At 29.8% G+C, this 19,462-nt stretch overlaps 1 protein-coding gene across 2 annotated transcripts in view; it reads left to right on the top strand.

Annotated features, from left to right (window-relative positions):
• The window catches only part of LOC129989373 (sialin-like), a 43,749-nt gene that overhangs the window by 18,725 nt on the left and 5,562 nt on the right, over positions 1-19,462 (top strand). For both annotated transcript variants that reach the window (XM_056097873.1, XM_056097874.1), the window contains exons 4-8: positions 6,360-6,543; positions 9,546-9,670; positions 12,310-12,459; positions 14,334-14,466; positions 16,340-16,495. In XM_056097873.1, coding sequence (XP_055953848.1) covers positions 6,360-6,543; positions 9,546-9,670; positions 12,310-12,459; positions 14,334-14,466; positions 16,340-16,495 — 748 coding nt within the window. The remainder of the gene's footprint in view (positions 1-6,359; positions 6,544-9,545; positions 9,671-12,309; positions 12,460-14,333; positions 14,467-16,339; positions 16,496-19,462) is intronic.

The raw sequence follows: 19,462 nt of genomic DNA, 5'->3' as shown, positions 1-19,462 counted from the left end.
TGTTCAGAATCTCTGCGCAGATTTTACTCAAAATTTGACAAAAGTCTGCAAATTTGGTGTAAAAATCGTGTACCAAAATTTCAATTGTCTAGCTCGAAGCGTTTTTGATATATTTGTCACAGACAGACAGACGTACATTTTCCAAAGATGCGTTTTTCAAACTCAAGGATGTCTAAAACTTGAGGATTCGTCAAAATCCCGAGTTCGTATTTTTTGACGAACTTTCATTATACTACGAATTTATACTTTTTCTATACTGCGAATTTATACTTTCTCTACACTACGAATTTATACTTTCTCTATACTACGAATTTATACTTTCTCTATACTACGAATTTATACTTTCTCTATACTACGAATACGAGACAGTAAAAATCTATTCTGAAGATATGTATATAGAATGTTACTGTATAAGAAATTAAAAAAAAGAAAGCAAGTTTTTCAAAGCCTTTATTTGTTACCAGTATGGTAACCCAGACATGAAAGGATTTGAGCAACCCTGTTTGCTGATTTATAAATTTTATCTTGTTGTATACCTACCACTTTGTTAATTCGGTTTTGCTGGCATTCTTTGTAATGTGAAGGAGCACCTTAAAGCCAATTTCAAATAATCAATCCTTTCTTTCCTAAAAAGTACACTTTTTTTTTGTTGAATGTCAAATACGAAGCTATCTTCAAACAACTCTTCGTGGCGTGATTAGATCACTATTGCTGCTGAATGCGAATGGATATAAGTTGACGGATTTTGCCAAAAGTATTTCCTAATGGGCTTTACATATTAAAATTGTCACATGATTAAAAAGGATACGGATATGGTTATATTATCGATCATATACAGATCAAATATTGATTCTGCTATTAAATAATGCAGGTCTTTATATCTAAATGATTTCACAAGACAGTATAGCATATAAGGACAAATATAAATGCATTTTCAAACGCATCACGAGTAAATGCAAAATTTACTGAAAAGATTACTGAGGCATATTCCACCTCCCCCTTCCAAACTTCTTTTGTTCTTGATAAATGGCAAAATAATAATAACTTGCTTTTCGAAATGACGAATGATGTCTTTTAACATTTATGTAATTTCTACGCTGAACGTCAAGTTTAAAGAAGAGATAAAATATTTTTTTAATGATTCAAAGAATATTGATGATTAGGGTGTATAATTTTGAATGACAACGTCTGATAAATGGTTAGACTTTTGTTGATTTTATCGTATCAACAACTCAAGAAAATTATTCAATTGTAATAAAGTACATTTGGTCGCCTGAATGTTCTGATAAAAGAATACATTTGAAAGCGAAAATTGAAATTTAGATATTGAATTTATGATGGATAGTGTTAAAAATTCGAAACAAATTACAAAAATATTTGAAATGACGATTCGCTGTGGAATGGTAGTGATTTTAGAATCGATGATTAAAGATAAGAGGGAAAGATTGATAGTTAAAGTGAAGTTTTATACATATATTAGTAGATGTGTAAGAATTTCGGGTCTTGTGATTGCAATGTGGCTAATATTTAAAATTATAAGGGATTGCTTGAAATATAGAGCATAAATGAAAGACTCATTTCAAATGTCATTAAAAATAAAATTCAAGTTTATTTCCGAAAAAAGCTATATCTATACAATAAAAAATTAAATCACGTGAAAACATACTAATCTATACTTATAATAAAGCTCAATGTGTGTGTGTGTGTGTGTGTGTGTGTTGGCGCTCTACAGGCAAGGTCATTTGACATACAGCTATCAAATTTGGTACATGTATACCTTAGAGGTCGGGAATGTGCACCTGGGGTCCCTTTTTTTGAAATTTTAATTATTAATTAAAAACTAACTTTCCCGCCAAAAAAATCTTCCATTTTCCCCACCGTCAAATGAGTAAGAGTTCAGTTTTTTTTTCTCCCAACAGAAATGAGGCTAGGGTTAACGTTTTTCGGCGGATTATTTCAAACGATTCTGTTTATTTTCTTAATGTTTTATGCATTTAAAATTAAAGATTGTTAATTAATCCATGTTTCAGATTCATTCTGAAGTACTTTTTAATTAAAATAACACAGAATAAAGGAAATTAAAAATGTATAATCTGCATAGCGTTACCCCAACTGACGTAGAAAAATTCACGCATTTGCGTTACCGTAATTGGCGAAGAAAATTCACGCATGCGCATTCTGTTCCGATTGTTGCCATGACAACCATTATCAACGGACGATTTAAATTATTTTTAGGTTAGTTGCATGCTTTTGTAAGTAAATTGTATTTATGTTAGTTATATATTTTTTGTATATGCTTATAGTTTTAAGTACATCGTTTTTTAAGTAGTTTTTTTTAACCTGTTTTCAATGATTTAAATTATTTTTAGGTTAGTTGCATGCTTTTGTAATTAAATTGTATTTATGTTAGTTATATATATTTTTTGTATATGCTTATAGTTTTAAGTACATCGTTTTTTAAGTAGTTTTTTTTAACCTGTTTTCAATGATTTAAATTATTTTTAGGTTAGTTGCATGCTTTTGTAATTAAATTGTATTTATGTTAGTTATATATATTTTTTGTATATGCTTATAGTTTTAAGTACATCGTTTTTTAAGTAGTTTTTTTTACACCTGTTTTCGACCGATTATTTTAAACGATTCATTTTATTTTCTTAGTGTTTGATGCATTTAAAATTAAACATTGTTAATGAATCGATCTGTTCATGATGAATCTGAGAAAATTTTGTTGACAAATTCTTGAGATAATACATAAATTAAGAAAGATATTCTTTAGTGCCTATAAAGTTTAAACGTTCTGTGACTCTATTATCAGTAGTCATATTATTAAAAAAAATGCTTTGTTTCAGTAAAAAATATTATTATATTAATTGCAGATTAATCATTTACACTTTAATTTAATGTAAAGCATAAATTCTATGGGAGCTAACTGAAAATTAAAGAGATACAGATTACGTTATGACTGAAGGTCTTTATAATATTATGAATGTATTGAAATTTGAAATTTTGAAATATTTTAATGAAGAAGCTATTAAAGTAGGAATCACATAAAATATTTAACTATTAAAATTTTAACGATTATTAAGATTGGCGAACCGGCTGGTCGCCAAAGTATTGAATATGAAAGAGTTGTTTCCTTTTGAAAAAAATCGAAAGTGTGTGAGGTAATATTTATCTTCTATCTATACTTATAATAAAGCTCAATGTGTGTGTGTGTGTGTGTGTGTTGGCGCTCTACAGGCCCGACCGTTTGACATACAGCTACCAAATTTGGTACATGTATACCTTGGAGGTTGGGAATGTGCACCTGGGGTTTCTTTTTTCGAATTTTTAATTAGAATTTTAATTATTAATTAAAAACTAACTTTCCCGCCAAAAAAATCTTCTATTTTCCCCACCGCCAACTTTTCCGCCAAAAAAATCTTCCATTATCCCCAGCGCCAAACGAGAAAGGCTTCAGTTTTTTTTCTCCCAACAGTAATGAGGCTAGGGTTAAAAATTTTCGGCGGATTATTTCAATCGGTTCTGTTTATTTTCTTAATGTTTGATGTATTTAAAATTAAACATTGTTAATGAATCCATGTTTCAGATTCATTCTGAAGTACTTTTGAATTAAAATAAAACAGAATAAAGGAAATTAAAAATTTCTAATCCGCATAGCGTTACCCCAACTGGCGTAGAAAAAATCACGTATTTGCGATACGTAACCGGCGAAGAAAATTCACGCATGCGCATTCTGTTCTAATTGTTGCCATGACAACGTTATCAATGGATGATTTAAATTATTTTTGGGTTAGTTGCATGCTTTTGTAAGTAAATTGTATTTATGTTAGTTATATATTTTTTGTTTATGCTTATAGTTTTAAGTACATCGTTTTTTAAGTAGTTTTTTTAAAACCTGTTTTCAACCGTTTATTTTAAACGATTCGTTTTATTTTCTTAGTGTTTGATGCATTTAAATTTAAACATTGTTAATGAATCGATCTGCTCATAATGAATCTAAGAAAATTTTGTTGACCAACTCTTGAGATATTACATAAATTTAAAAAGATATTCTTTAGTGCCCATAAAGTTTAAACGCTGAGTGACTCTATTTTCAGTAATCAGATTATAAAAAAATGCTTTGTTTCAGTAAAAAATATTATGATATTAATTGAAGATAAATTCTTTCCACTTTAATTTAAAGCATAGATTCTACGGGTGCTAACAGAAAATGAGAGAGATACATATTACGTTATGACTGAAGGCCTTTATAATATTATGAATGAATTATATGATAATCAAAATTTGAAGTTTTAAAATATTTTGATGAAGAAGCTATTAAAGTAGAAATTGCATAAAATATTTAATTATTAAAATTTTAACGAACATTAAGATTGGCGAACCGGCTGGTCGCCAAAGGCGGCTAGTATATATATATAGCTAGAGAGTTCATCTTAAAATTACTTGAAAATTATGATATTTATTTGTTTAGCCAAGGTTTTTTTTTGAAAAATATTTCTTCTATAGTTGTTTTTTGAATAAGAAAGAACTGCAACGGCTTTTATTTCACTGTGTGTATGCTGCAGTAATATAGTCTTAGTCTCACAGGAAAAGGCGAATTGATATTATCTGAAAAACTAGATGATCTGATTTATAAGTGTCTAACGGAGTGTTATTATTCGAAATTTGATTGCGAACGTTGAATTTGACTTATTTACGTTATCTTCTACTATAGATATTTTACTTTCTTGTATGCGTAGTATAGAGAAAGTATAGTAATCGTCGAAAAATTCGAACGCAAAATTTTAATGAAAATTTCCATGTTTTAGACCTCTCTCAGTTCGAAAAACACATTTTTGGAAAATTTCCGTCTGTCTGTGACAAAGATAACTCAAAAACATTTTGAACTAGACGGATGAAATTTGGTATACAATCTTTACCCAAAATTTGCTGATTTCTACCGAATTTTGAGTAAAATCTATTCAGAAGAAATCTGTCTGTTCGGCTGTTCGAATATAAGTTAATTACAAAACGAAGAGAGCCAGATAGATAAAATTCAGTATACAGATTTACCATCTATAGTGTAGGCATCTTTCAAATTTTGAGCTGAATTGAACAAAAGGTTGATTGTCTGTCGATTTGTACTTTTTGTAATATGCAAACGCAATAATTAATAAACGCAATGATTTTAGTATGTCAAACTTGGTATGGTATTTTGGGTTTACAAGTACAGTTTTGTGCCAATTTTTTTTTCAATCGGTAATGGAAAACACACCTTAAATACAAATTCGATTCTTGAATACTATTAAATGCATGGCAGGAATTGATCCCCTAATAGCTCACCAAGGATGACGCGATAGATTCAGCAAAAATGTTAAATTCATGCCAAAAGTGAGCATTTTGTATCCACTGTACTCGATTGCCAAAATATCTGGCAAGAGAAATTCATTAAAGAATATACGAGAAAGTTTTGGGAAGACTCCTTCCGCTGGCTTTTCGTTTCTTGCTTTCTTTTTTTAAGAGTTTTAAAATTAGTTTAATATTGTAACGCAGATGTTATTTCGTAGAGAGAATCAAAACCAGATTACTTTATATCAAAAGTGGATGAAAGATCAGAATCAGAGGAAATGACTATAAAGATTCTGAGCGGTTTTTTTTTCTATTGAAGATGCATAGTTTATTCCAGATTTTCGTAACCAATTTCAAGGTTTTGTTCCATTGAGGTCAATAAAATTAGCTTTTTAAAATTTTTTGTACTGTGATCTCTTCGCTTAAAATCTCCTAGAAAGGTTAGTAGGAAGAAAAGGAACGCAATGAAAAGATACCTGTTTGCGTTTGCGTTCCATGTATTTTTATTTTTACGGCTTTGATTGAACTATTAAAAGAATCTAGATTAACAACTATTTGAAAAAGTCAGCCATCTAACTCTCCGACCCGCCACGAAGGTACACGGATTTAAACCATAAAAACTGAATGACCGGACCGCCGCAACAGCAACATTGGCGGGAACTGTGGTTGAGTCCTAAGGGACGTCACCGTCCTAAGGGCCACAACCCTCCCCGAAGGAAGTACGTCACGTCATCGATGGGACGATTCAGACCCCCCACCTATTAGTGTACCCTCCAGGGTGGCGAGATCCAACCACCATGCCGGAAGCATCTCATCTTCGTTTCGAGGTGCCCCCGGGGGTTTAACTATTTAGAAAAACAAGCACTTCATTATACGCAGTTTTCAAATGGCCAAAACTTTAGCACTTCAAAACATTATTGATGATTAGAAATAATAAACTTGCAAATAATTCAGTACAGTGATAAAAATTTGAATGTAATCTTCAGAATTGCTTTTTGTAAAAATATATGTCTTTCTCTTTTTTCTAGGGTGTTACGTTTCCAGCCATTAATGTCACCATAAGCAAATGGTCTCCCAAAACAGAGAGAAGTCGCATCTCAACCATCATCTTCATAGGCCTGATGATAGGAAACGTCATTTCCTTGCCAGTTTCTGGAATGCTGAGTGGTAGCGAACTGTTTGGAGGATGGCCTTCTGCATTTTACTTTTTCGGTATGCTAGTCATAAATAAAGGGTCTTACGTCTTTCGAACATTCTATTGCCTTTCTCGGAACGTAAAAGAATTTTATTTGCTAGATGCTTACCATATAGAAATTTGATGAAATAATATTTAAAAATTTTAATTAATATACGGAAGTTAATATATTATAATTTAATTAATATACTATTGTGAAAATTATTTAGTTTTCTTCTTTTTAGTCTTTTTTTATAAAAAATAATTTCTACAATTAAAAGTAATTTCTTTTATCAAATGCTCTACCAGGTAGCGTCACGGGTATGAAATCAAAATTTAATTTAAATAATCAACCAATCGATATTTTCTTTGGTCTTTTTTGACTTGTCTGAAAATTGGTGTTTCGTCAAAATATCGATTTTTTTTGACGATTACAGTATTTTCTCTTATGTACTAATTATACCAAAAATAAAAATAAATTCCGAGTAGGTGATTTTGCGAATATCTTTCAAAAATGAATTTCGAAAAATTCATGGCAATAAAAATAAATTTCGCAAGTGAAATGATATAATATAACTTACTATTTCCTTTCAATAAATTGGAAAACTTTAGAGCTTTTGCATCTGAGCCAAAAGACGTTAATTTCACTCAAATAGAAGTGAATAGAAGATGTTGGAGAAATTTTAAAGGGCGTCACAAAATTAACGCAAGATTTGAATTTGCCACCTTAGACAACCTTATTAAAAACATTTGGCAGCTGATAGTTTAGGGTTAGTAAAATATGGAGCGTTACACGATAGAACAACGTGCTTTTATTGCTGAACAATATTTCAAAAAAAATGAAAGTCTGGTAGCCACAATTCGAAAATGTGAGAATTGGCCTCCTAGATAGTCTTATTTAACATCACTGGATTTCTTTTTAAGGGGTTATTTGAAGTCAAAGGTCTAGACCAACAAATCCGCAAGCTATCGTGCATTAAAGGAGGAAATTCAATGCCATATCAATGAAAATCTGCTGCATTTATTCAAAATGGTCATGGAAAATTTCGACAAAAAAGTGCGTATTTCCAGAAAAACCATGGTGGCCATTTGCCTTATGTGTTATTCCGTACTTAACCCTATCCTGTGTACTTTATTCGATTCGATAAAATACACAATTCAATAAAAACATAAGAATTTAAAGAAAAAACCTGTGTTTTTATTTAATTCAAATCTTGCGTTAACACGTTGTTAGCCCCCTTTGGCGACCAGCTGGTTCGCCAATCTTCATGTCCGTTTGAATTTTAATAATTAAATATCTTACGCAACTCCTACTTTAATAGATTCTTCATCAAAATATTTTAAAACTTCAAATTTTGAGAGTTATATAATTCACTCATAATATTATAAAGGCCTTCAGTCATAATGTAATATGTATCTCTCTAATTTTCTGTTAGCTCTCGTAGAATTTATGCCTTAAATTAAAGTGGAAAGAATTAATCTGCAATTAATATAATAATATTTTTTACTGAAACAAAGCATTTTTTTATAATATGATTACTGATAACAGAGTCACTGAGCGTTTAAACTTTATGGGCACTAAAGAATATCTTTCTTAATTTATGTAATATCTCAAGAATTTGTCAACAAAATTTTTTCAGATTCATCATGAACAGATCGATTAATTAACAATGTTTAATTTTAAATGCATCAAACTTTAAGAAAATAAAATGAATCGTTTAAAATAATCGGTCGAAAACAGGTTAAAAAAAACTACTTAAAAAACGATGTACTTAAAACTATAAGCATATACAAAAATATATATAACTAACATAAATACAATTTAATTACAAAAGCGTGCAACTAACCCAGAAATAATTTAAATCAAGAATCATCCGTTGATAATATTGTCAACAATCAGAACACAATGCGCATGCTTAAATTTTCAACGCCAGTTACGGTAACGCAAATGTGTGAATTTTTCTACGCCAGTTGGGGTAACGCTATGCAGATTAGACATTTTTAATTTCCTTTATTCTGTGTTATTTTAATTCAAAAGTACTTCAGAATGAATCTGAAAGATCGATTAATTAACGATGTTTAATTTTAAATGCATAAAACATTAAGAAAATAAACAGAATCGTTTGAAATAATCGGCCGAAAAATTTTAACCCTAGCTTCATTACTGATGGAAAAAAACAAAACAAAACAAAAAAAACTGAAGCCTTACTCATTTGGCGGTGGGGAAAATGAAAGATTTTTTGGCGGGAAAGTTAGTTTTTAATTAATAATTAAAATTCTAATTAAAAATTCAAAAAAGGGACCTTAGGTGCACATTCCCGACCTCTAAGGTATACATGTACCAAATTCGGTAGCTTATGGCCTGTAGAGCGCCGACCCACACACACACACACATTGAGCTTAAGTATAGATAATGCTTATTCCAACAATTTTGCGGAATAGGATATCATCGCAATCGCAGAAAATCCACAACATTAAAGCAATACATGCTCAAGCTTCGAATTGAAATAAAATAGTTCAAAAAGACAAATGGAATGAAAGAACTGAAAGAAAAGCATCGAATCGGATATAGGGTTAAGGCATAACAATAAATAAATAAATAAAAAGTGTTCATCTTACTCGCTGTGTATCATTCTCTGTGGTGGGAAATCATCCAAAACTAATTTTCTCGGGTTCCTGAAACGAATAATAACTGTACGTAATATAATAGTTAAATAATTCAGTCCCAGTTAATCAACGCATCACTGATCAGCAATTCGATGCATAAGTTATCTCATCTGTCAGTTGTTTTCTTAATTGAATACGAAAGTGAGTTATAAAAACACCAGTGAACTCATGTGCAATCCACAGCATTTAGGCATGCATGCACGAGTTAACTCGTGTGAAATCCACAGTTTTTGGATATGAACGCCCGAGTTAACTCGTGAGCATTCAACATGGTGTTAAATATTCGTATGATTAATTTTTTTATCTACTCTCATGTTTATTCACTGTGATTAAATAATATATTCCATGTTTCAAACCTGATTTATATTTCTAGGAGCGATTTCCTGCATCTGGTTTCTGTTCTGGAGCTTTTTGGTTTATGAAACTCCGGCTCAACATCCTTCCATTTCCAAAGAAGAGCTTTTATACATTGATCTGAACAAAGACGAAAAAACAGAAGTAATTTTGATCATCTATTCTCTTAGCACAGTGAAGGAAAACAGACATAGGAAAAATATCTCTGAAAATTGACTGTCGATATTACATTTTTATCTTTCGGTATTGGAGAAATTTATTGAATTTTTTTTTTTTAAAGAATGAGATAAATTCATGCTCATGAATTATTTATATCAAACGTACAACGTGAATATGATTGGATAAAAAAATGTCTTTAAAAAAAACGTGCACTTTCAAGGGGAGGGCACGGGGTTGAAATCTGAGATCGGGATGAGATTTAGTATAATGATAATATACATTTAGAATGTTCATACATGAAAATACTATATACTGATAACTTGACGCCCCTTCCAGTGATCCCTATGGCATGATTGTCTGGGTAACCGTCTCGTATGCGGAAGGTAAGGGTTCGAACCTGACCAGGATTATTTTTCTTTTTTAATAACTTCTATTCAATTAAAAATTTACAAATACTCTTAATTAATATGTTTTTAATTTTTTTCATCCAAAATAAATATTTGTTATTGAAATATATAATAATAAAATTAAAATTTCAAAAGAAAATAATTATAAATACTGATGCATTTTTTAAACAAAATAAAATTATTTAAATTTAATTAATTATTTACAGATAGTTTTAATTAATATGCTACTTATTTTTACGCAAGGATAAATGTTTATTCTTTTAATACTTAAATTATAATTTAATGTTTAAAGGAAAAATAATTAAAAACGTAACATTAATGGCTAAAGATAAATTAACTTGTTTGCATCATTTTCAAACTATTAAGTTTGAAATTCTTGGATTTTAATAATAATAAATTATCAGTTCTAACTCAACGAAGCTGTATTTATACCAAAAATTGAAGGGAGCAGCTGATATTTGTTAAATATGTAAGTAAACATCCACAACAGCAGTAATCAAAAGAAATAGTAGAAAGCAGGTGTTAATTTATTGAATGCGTAGGCAGATGATTCAAAGCGTATTAAACGTATACAAAATTCTTATTTAATCGAACACGATCAAGAAATAAATTCTTGCGAATAGGTGTAAAAATTCAATCAATTGTACACCATCAATTGTCATCACCAATTTTTAATAAGATGATAAGATATGCATGGTCCGTTGCCAGACTTTCTAATGAAAGAGATACATTTTTAAATGCAAATGAGGTTTGTTTTTCCATAGATTTCTTTAAAGAAACCTTGCTCTTGTGGATAATTATCATTTATCAGTTGTACAAGATGTCGAAATATGTTTTGTTTCCAATGTCTTTACTATAGTTACCATTCTGGTTCTTGTATATAATGGAAAGTAAATGTATATAGGATAATTTTTTAGAAATATTGAAAAGAAATTTTTACGATGTGATTATTTATAATTAATAATTATCACCATTTATGTTATATTTATTACTATTTTTTAAATATTAAATTGCAATTTAAGCATTAAAATATTAAACATTTATCCTTGGATAAAAATAAGTAGCATATTAATTAAAACAATCTGTAAATAGTTAATTAAATTTCAATAATTTTATTTTGTTTAAAAAATGCATCTGTATTTATAATTTTTTCTTTTAAAATCTTAATTTTATTATTATGTATTTTGATAATAAATATTTATTTTGGATGAAAAAAATTAAAAACATATTAATTAAGAGTATTTGTAAATTTTTAATTGAATAAAAGTTATTAAAAAAGAAAAAAATTCCTAGCCAGTTTTGAATCCTGACTTTCCATGTAGGAGACGGTTACCTAGACAACCATACTATCGGGATCAACTGAACGGGAGTCAAGTTATCAGTATATAAGCTTTACCAAAAGTTTGAGGACCATTTTCTCGCAATTGACAGGTCATTGCGTTTTAATATTTTCATAAATGAACATTCTAAATGTATACTATCAGTATACTAAATCTCATCCCGATCTCAGATTTCAACCCCTTGCCCTCCCCTTGTTAGATCTAAGATGACATGCGTTCTTAATTTTGCTTGTTTCTGACGTCGAATAAATTGCTGTCACTTTGTTATTACGATATTAGGATTAAAATTACGATTGTGATTAATATATGCGATATCATTTGAATATTATACATTCACTTTTACATTTGTATGTATTCTAAGCTGAACGAAAGAACTTTTAATTTATAGATTATTCTTATTTTACAGTTTTACGTAACAATAAAAGAAAATTATTTATGAAAATTAATTCAATAATTCATAATTAAATAATTTCTAGATATTTTCTGTTTGATTTTCATTATTTCATTTTTTATGAATGAAATAAGTTTCAAGTTTTGCTTATATTTCAGCTCACAAAATGAAAACGATTTTTTTTTTCAAATGAAAATGAATTAATATTTCTGCATTCTATTTAATTTTTCTCATAATTACTTGGTTAATTTTCAATTTTTATAAAAACACAGTTCAATCAAAAATTTTTTTTTTGTGAAATTACTTTCAAAGATTACATTTTTTAAAAAATTTTGATTTACTTTACAAATTGCATTCTAAAAAAAGTAATTTCAGATGAATTTCTGTATTTCGAGGAAACTGATATTTTAATTAAAAGAAATATTTACTTTTCGTCAAATATATTTTAACAATTCTGCAAAGGAGTTAAACAACTTTATTTTTCAGAAAAAGGATACTCCATGGAAAGATATATTCACTTCACTACCTGTGTGGGCTGTCGCGGTTGGTCACTTTGGACATGTATTTGGTTTTAATGTTCTGTTAACAGAAATGTCTACTTATTTGAACGGAATTCTCCATTTTGATATCCAGGCGGTAAATTTTCTTTTTTCTATGATTGCAATAATTATTTTACATGGAAAATATTTAGTTAATATTTTTTTAATTTGTTTGTAATTATTTTATAAATCTTTTTACATGAAGTTTGCAGAAGAAACTATTTAGTGTTTTGAAATGTAATATGAAAGTATTATGAATTTATTTCAGCAATTTTTTAACCTGATAAATCTTATAGGTTAACATTGTGAAATGTATCATTTTTATAATATATGCCTCTTCACGCAATTTCTTCTAATAAAAAAGGACTAAAAATAAAGATGATTGTGCAGTGTGCGTTGACGTTCTCTAGGCAGATAATTTGGCCTATAGAACCAAATTTAGCACAAACATACTTTGGAGGGGGCGAATATGCATCTCAAAGTGATTCTAAAAAAATTAATTAGAATTTTAATCAATAAGAAATTAAACGAATTTTCGACGTTTTTCTTCTGAATATATTATTGCATAAAAATTAATTTTATATCGTTCAAAAATATACAAATTGTCTTTTTAATAATGCCAATTGAATTGTCATTATTAAATGATTTTAATAATTTCTATTTTCCTGAATTTTAGCAAATAAATTTTTTGTTTACCTATTTTCCAGCAATAGATTAGATTGTTATTCTGAAATTGAAATCGTTTTCATTATTTCCTCATATATTGAATCTTGTTATTTATTCCATTGTTGAAATCTAAAGAAAAAAGATTCTGTTATTTTTCTGTGTAGTTTACAAGACGAATTAAAAAAGTAAAGTTGCAATATCTTTAACTTTAGAATATGGATGATCTGTCCATTTTCTTTTTAAGAAAGATTATTCAATGAACAGAGCATGTGTAAGGCAATTAAAATAACATGGCTTTAATGTCCTACAATTTGATGGAATCACGGATATGAGGTTATATCTAAAAGATTTGACTCAAATTAAACATAACTATATCACCTGCGAATCAGCTAGTCGCCAAAGGTGATTAGTTCTACCTAAGCTTGAAAAAGTATGCATTATAAAAGGTTACTGGGTAGATCCTTTGACATGTACTATCAAATATGACATGCAATTACTTCTTGAGTGATAAAAGCTCTAAGAAAGTTTTTTTCAAAATTTTAATTCGATTTTTAATTAAACATTAATTAAATTTTAACATCATCCACTAAAGTTCTCACTAACTTCGGATCATATAATTGCATAAAACATTTTTACACTACTTTACAAAAAGTGAGTTTAAAAAAAAATGAAATCAGTTTTATTTTCCTGTAATTTTTTCGCTACATCCTGGAATCTTAATCAATAAAATACTTCAAAAACTATATTTTTCATTGCCTTAGTTACTGTATTTATACAAACACTTGTAAATGCAGTAACTAATGCAATAAAAACTCGTAGTTGTTTTAAGGCTCCTTAGTGTGAAAACATTTCTATTAATTTCATGCTATTTGTCAGTAGAACTCAGTATTTAAGAATTTAAATACAGCTTTTAACTTAGTTCAAGTTTCAGATAATATATGTATTAATTTATTAGCAAAATTATTAACAAATCAGTCAGTAACTTTCTCAACTGGAAAGTTTTTCCTCTACATCTCTTTTCAGCCGAAAAAATAATATTTCTTCCAATTTTTAAAATGCCTTTGATTTTTAATTATGTGTTTTTATTTCGTAGTGGTTTTTCCAATCTGTTTTATACACAAATAAAAAATATAAAATTGATTTAACTATCAAACAAAAAAAAAATAATTTACCGGTGCTAAAGTTCCTTTGCTTAAAAATTTATCATTAACTTCAATATATAATTAAATATTTGCTTAAAATAGGCACTGAATCATTAAAACGAAAAATTTCATTGAAAGTGGTTTTTATTCTTACTTCCATTAGAATGGATTTCTTTCCGCTTTGCCTTATGCATCGCAAGCTTTGTTTTCATGGCTGGCTTCTTATATCGCTGACAGAATGAGGAAATCGGGGAAAATCAGCGTCACCAACACTCGCAAGATTTGCAATTCTATAGGTAATTTATTGCATACATTTTTTACTCTTATAATTGTTATGAAAGCCTAATAAAAACCAGCGAGAGGGGTCTCCTGAAAGTTTCTCACATATACTCTAATAAAGATGTTATCCGAGAGAACGTCTTGCATAGCATTGGCGTACAATAGTTACGAAATACTAACCTTTGGCGTGAATTTGCAAAATTCTAAAAAGACCGACAGACAATGAAAACCTTGTTGGATTTTTCTCAAAATTTGATAGATGTCTAGATTATGGATGTTAATTCTGTGTATTGAATGTTAATCTATCTAGTTCTCTTCGTTTTGCAATTATTTTGTTAAATTATATCCAAACAGCCGGACAGAGAGACTTCCTCTGAGCGGAATTTGATTAAAATTTTATAGAAATCCACAAATTTGATATAAAGACCGATCAAAGCTTTTTTGAATTATCTTTGTTACAGACAGACGGACATTTTCCAAAAATGTGTTTTTCGACATTAGAGAGGTTTAAAATGTGGAGATTCATCAAATTCGCGTGTTCGAATTTTTTGACAATTACTATACTTTCTCTATATTAAAAGTAAAAAGGGTCGACTGTATCAGAGTCACTGAAGCATATTTTTTCTTTTTTAATACGTAAGTAAATGTAGATAAATTTGTTTTTTTTTTGATGATTTGAAGGACGTTTCTCCACTTTTTGTTTCGCGCCAATTCTCGAGCCAAAACCCTAAATAAATTATTTCTGTTTTCTGTTGTTTTTAGCGTATTCTATTCAGAAGTTTGTCTTGTAAAAAGGCATTTATTGTCTAGATTTTTTTTTTTTTTGCTTTTCTTGATCAATATATATTTTTTTACAGAATAATAAATCAACGCATAAACAATTTATTATGATGAAAAATTAAACCTAAATCTAATCTAAATTTAATCTAAAATTAAATTAATTAATCAATTTAATCTAAAATTAAATTAATCAATCAATTTAATCTAAAATTAAATTAAGTAATCAATTTAATCTAAAATTAAATTAATTAATCAATTTAATCTAAAGTTAAATTAATTAATCAATTTAATCTAAAATTAAATCCCACATAATTAAAAAAAATGTATATTGTTTCCTATAAAGATTGAGAAAATAGAAATAAATAAAGAATCGGGAAAAATTACATATAATTTTTTTGGGCAGCTCGCAACGTTACCTTTTGCTTATTTATCTATTTAAAATAAGGTTTATATAAATCGATTTGCTACACTCTCTCTTGAATCCAGAGATTCTAAACAGCTGTATAGTCTCCTAGAAACTAGCTGTTGAAACTGTAGAAACTAGCATCATTTGGATTTTCCAGGGGCTGCTAGTTTCGAAAACTTTTCAATCTCTCTGAAATTTAAGTAACAAACATGATATCAGCTAAAAATGAAATATATCTTCTTAAGTGTTTTAAATCTTTCTTATACATTAAACTATTTATTCATTTCTTTAGAAAGACAAAAGTATGAATTCTACCCATTTCTGTGTTGGTTGGTATGCTTTGGCATTATTGAAGAATTAGCATATATGGTCTTAATAAAATATGTTATAAAAATTTGATATACCTTAATGGTTTTAACGATCACAATCTCTAATATATTTATGTACAAATATTTTACATTTAGAGGTAAATTAATTTTACAGTTTTTATACGAACTGAAACGCTTTTCTTTAATAATTGTCTTATTTTCGTCATTAAATATTCTCCGATAAATCATAACAAATTTTTCGGATTTTTACATCATCATCTCAACGTAATGATATCTTTTAGTTTCTGATTTTTAATTTACAAGCCACCTAAAAATCTTTTGCTGGCCTTAGAATTTTTGATATGTTTGACATTTACTTTTATATTGTCTATTTAGGTTCGATAGGACCAGCTTTATGTCTTTTGGGTGTCACTGTGACCGGCTGCCGTCCCTATCTTACTGTTGCTCTTCTATGCATTGGCATGGCCTTCAATGGATTCGTACATTCTGGCTTCAATATCACCCATGTGGACATGTGCCCTGAACTTGCAGGCGAGTACAAAATTCATTTTATTTTATTTCTAAACTTTTATTAGAATAAACTAACGAAAGATATTTTATAAAGCAGTGAATGCCTTGGCTAATTTTTTTATTACATGATTAAAAATTAAGAATTTTCGTTTTTTTAAAATTTTAATTGCAGGCATTATATTTTATGTAACATATATTCAACTTTAGTTTTTATTATTTATAAATATATAGATAAGGAAAATTAATTAAAAAAAGAAAAATGATAATTCCATATCAAGTGACCCATGGTAGCGGCTTTTATAAGCTATTTTTGCATGTACTAACTCTAGCATCATTTTGTACTGATTCCAGATGCGTTAAAATGTTAAAAAAGTCTAATCTAAAACGTGCAAGGTTTTAAAAGAAAGTTTTAACAGTAGTAATTTTGAAAACTGTTGCTCCAGAAAAACTTTTTTCTTGGTTTTCTTATTGGATAATTTTTAAGTTCTTTGTCATAAATAATCTTAACTGTTTCTCTCTACCGTAATTCTTCTTTTCAATTTATAAATTGAATTTCATTATTGGCCATTGTAAATTTATGAATCAAACTTTCCAAAGTTTTTTCTTCGCCAGTTCATAATTTATCTTTGCCACTTTAATTATATATTACTTTAAACAGAACTTTTCTTTTCCAGAAAATAGGGTTTTAGTGGCATTACGAAAATGATAATTGATTTTTTTCAGGCGTCTTAAATGTCATCATATGACGATAAATACTTTGCCAAATACTTTTCACAACTAGCTAATAAAAAGTTTGTTTACTTTTTAATACTCAGATTTAGTTGCTCCGTATCAGTAAATTCAGTAAAAATGTTAAATTCTCGCCAAAAGTTACTATTTTGTAGCTATTTTGTGCCATTACCATGTCAAACGTAGAGCGTATGCGAGAAAACTTTGAGAAGACAATTCCCACTGGATATCCAAAGAAACAGTCTGTAAGGAAACAGGCTGAAGGAGTTCTTACTCTAATGAAAAACAACTGAAATAAAAAGGTGATGTAGCAATTTATGTCTGAAGCTCCAAAGTGATGAGAGATGTAGCAAGTTATCTCTGACAGTCAGCTCCGCAGGACAACAATCGTTCATACTTGCTAAGCCTTAGTAGATGAATGAGTGTCGGCACGAAGACGTCAAACGTCATGAAGAACTGTTTTCAGCTCGGGAACGGAATATAGTGAGTGCGAAAGATCTGCAAATTGTCTCCCACATATTCTCGATAGAATTCAAATTCAAGTGACTGAGCAAGTTACGGCACGAGTTAGATATTTCCAGTTTTAAGAAAATCATCGATTAGGCTTGCATATTGGCAAGTCGCGTAATCCATAAATATGAAATCAGGAACGACATCACCTCTATACAGATGATTCACGTTTAGAAACTTCATTGTGTGTCTTTTAGTAGTCACAGTTACCATCTCAAAGATATGGTGAATCTGTACAGCACCAACTATATTCCGTTCCCAACATGTTACTTTCCCATAACATGAAAACCCCCGGGGGGCACCTCGGAATGAGGATGAGATGCTTCCGGCATGGTTGGATCTCGCCACCCTGGAGAGTACACAAAGAGATGGGGGATCTGACTCCTCCCGTCGATGACGGGACGTACTTCCTAAGGGGAGGGTTGTACCGTGGCCGGTGATAGCCCTTAGGACTCAACCACAGTTCCCGCCAGTGTTGCTGTTGCGGCGGTCCGGTCATTCAGATTTATGGTTTAAATCCATATGCCTTCGTGGCGGGTCGGATAGTCAGATGACTCCCACCACGGGGGGCTCCTCAGATATGAGGATGAGAAATTTCCTGGCATGGTGGTTGGTTTTCGCCACCGGTGAGTACAGAAATGGTTGGATCGACTACCTCCTGCCGATGACGGGACATGTTTCCCATGTGAAGGGTTTTACAGTGGCCGGTGATGGCTAACTTTAGTTCCCACCAATGCTGTCGCAACTATCCAGTCAAATATAATTCGTATATACCTTAGTGGCAGGTTGGAGTAGCCGAAATTGTGTTTCCCATAACATTTTTTTGACATAAAGCAATGTTTTACTGTGACTTCTCCAGGTGGATACAAGTTTCACGTTCTCGCTTTATTGTTAGCCAATGGGATTCAATGTTAAGAATGAAGTAAGATTCGCCTCTAAAAATTACATTGACCTACTGGCCAAAACTGAAGTATTTAAACCATCATTTTAAACGTGAAGGTTTATGTGTAGATACGAGGAGAAAAGGAGGCTGAAAACTATTAGTCATATGGCATAGATGGCAATATTATCGAGAGCTTCTGTAAACAGTTTATTATTAAACTCGTACTTCTGTGTAGACTATGAATGTTGAATCCATATTCCTTGAGCAATATCGTGTAGCTATTGTTAAATATCAATTTGGGGGAACATTAATAACTCTTGACCAGATTATTGATAGGTTCAGATCGGTAAGACCTGATTGTAGGTTAAGTTAACATTTATCATAATTTGGGACCTTTATATAGTCTAGAGATCACACTTTGAAGGTAATTTCGACTAGCGATTGTCCAATTTCAGCATTCCAAAGGTTACACTTTCAGCAAACATGTTCTTTTATCGTCTGTGTGTTATCCGTTGTTCTGTTTAATTGGAAACAATGTTCTTTCACACGCAAATTACATAAAACTTTCTGAATTGCTGATATTAAATCGGTTTTTTCCGTGTTTCGACGTGCGCGTAAAAATGTTTTGCTGAAGGACAATGTTTCACCCTCAAAATGATTCTCCATAAGTTATTTCGAACAAATTCAGAAATATTTAATTGCATTTTTATGAATTATGCTTAAATTTTGGATACCAGTGTAAATCATCTGAAATAAAGGGATTCTGATTTCTTTGTTTTGATTTATTATATGGTAAGACATTAAAGTCATAAATATATCACCTGAAAATCTTGGTATAACTTATGCATTTCAAAGCAATGAATAAA

This window comes from Argiope bruennichi, chromosome 10 (assembly GCF_947563725.1).
Source record: "Argiope bruennichi chromosome 10, qqArgBrue1.1, whole genome shotgun sequence".
In the NCBI taxonomy this organism is placed as follows: domain Eukaryota; kingdom Metazoa; phylum Arthropoda; class Arachnida; order Araneae; family Araneidae; genus Argiope; species Argiope bruennichi.
This window is presented reverse-complemented; position numbering and strand designations above follow the sequence as displayed.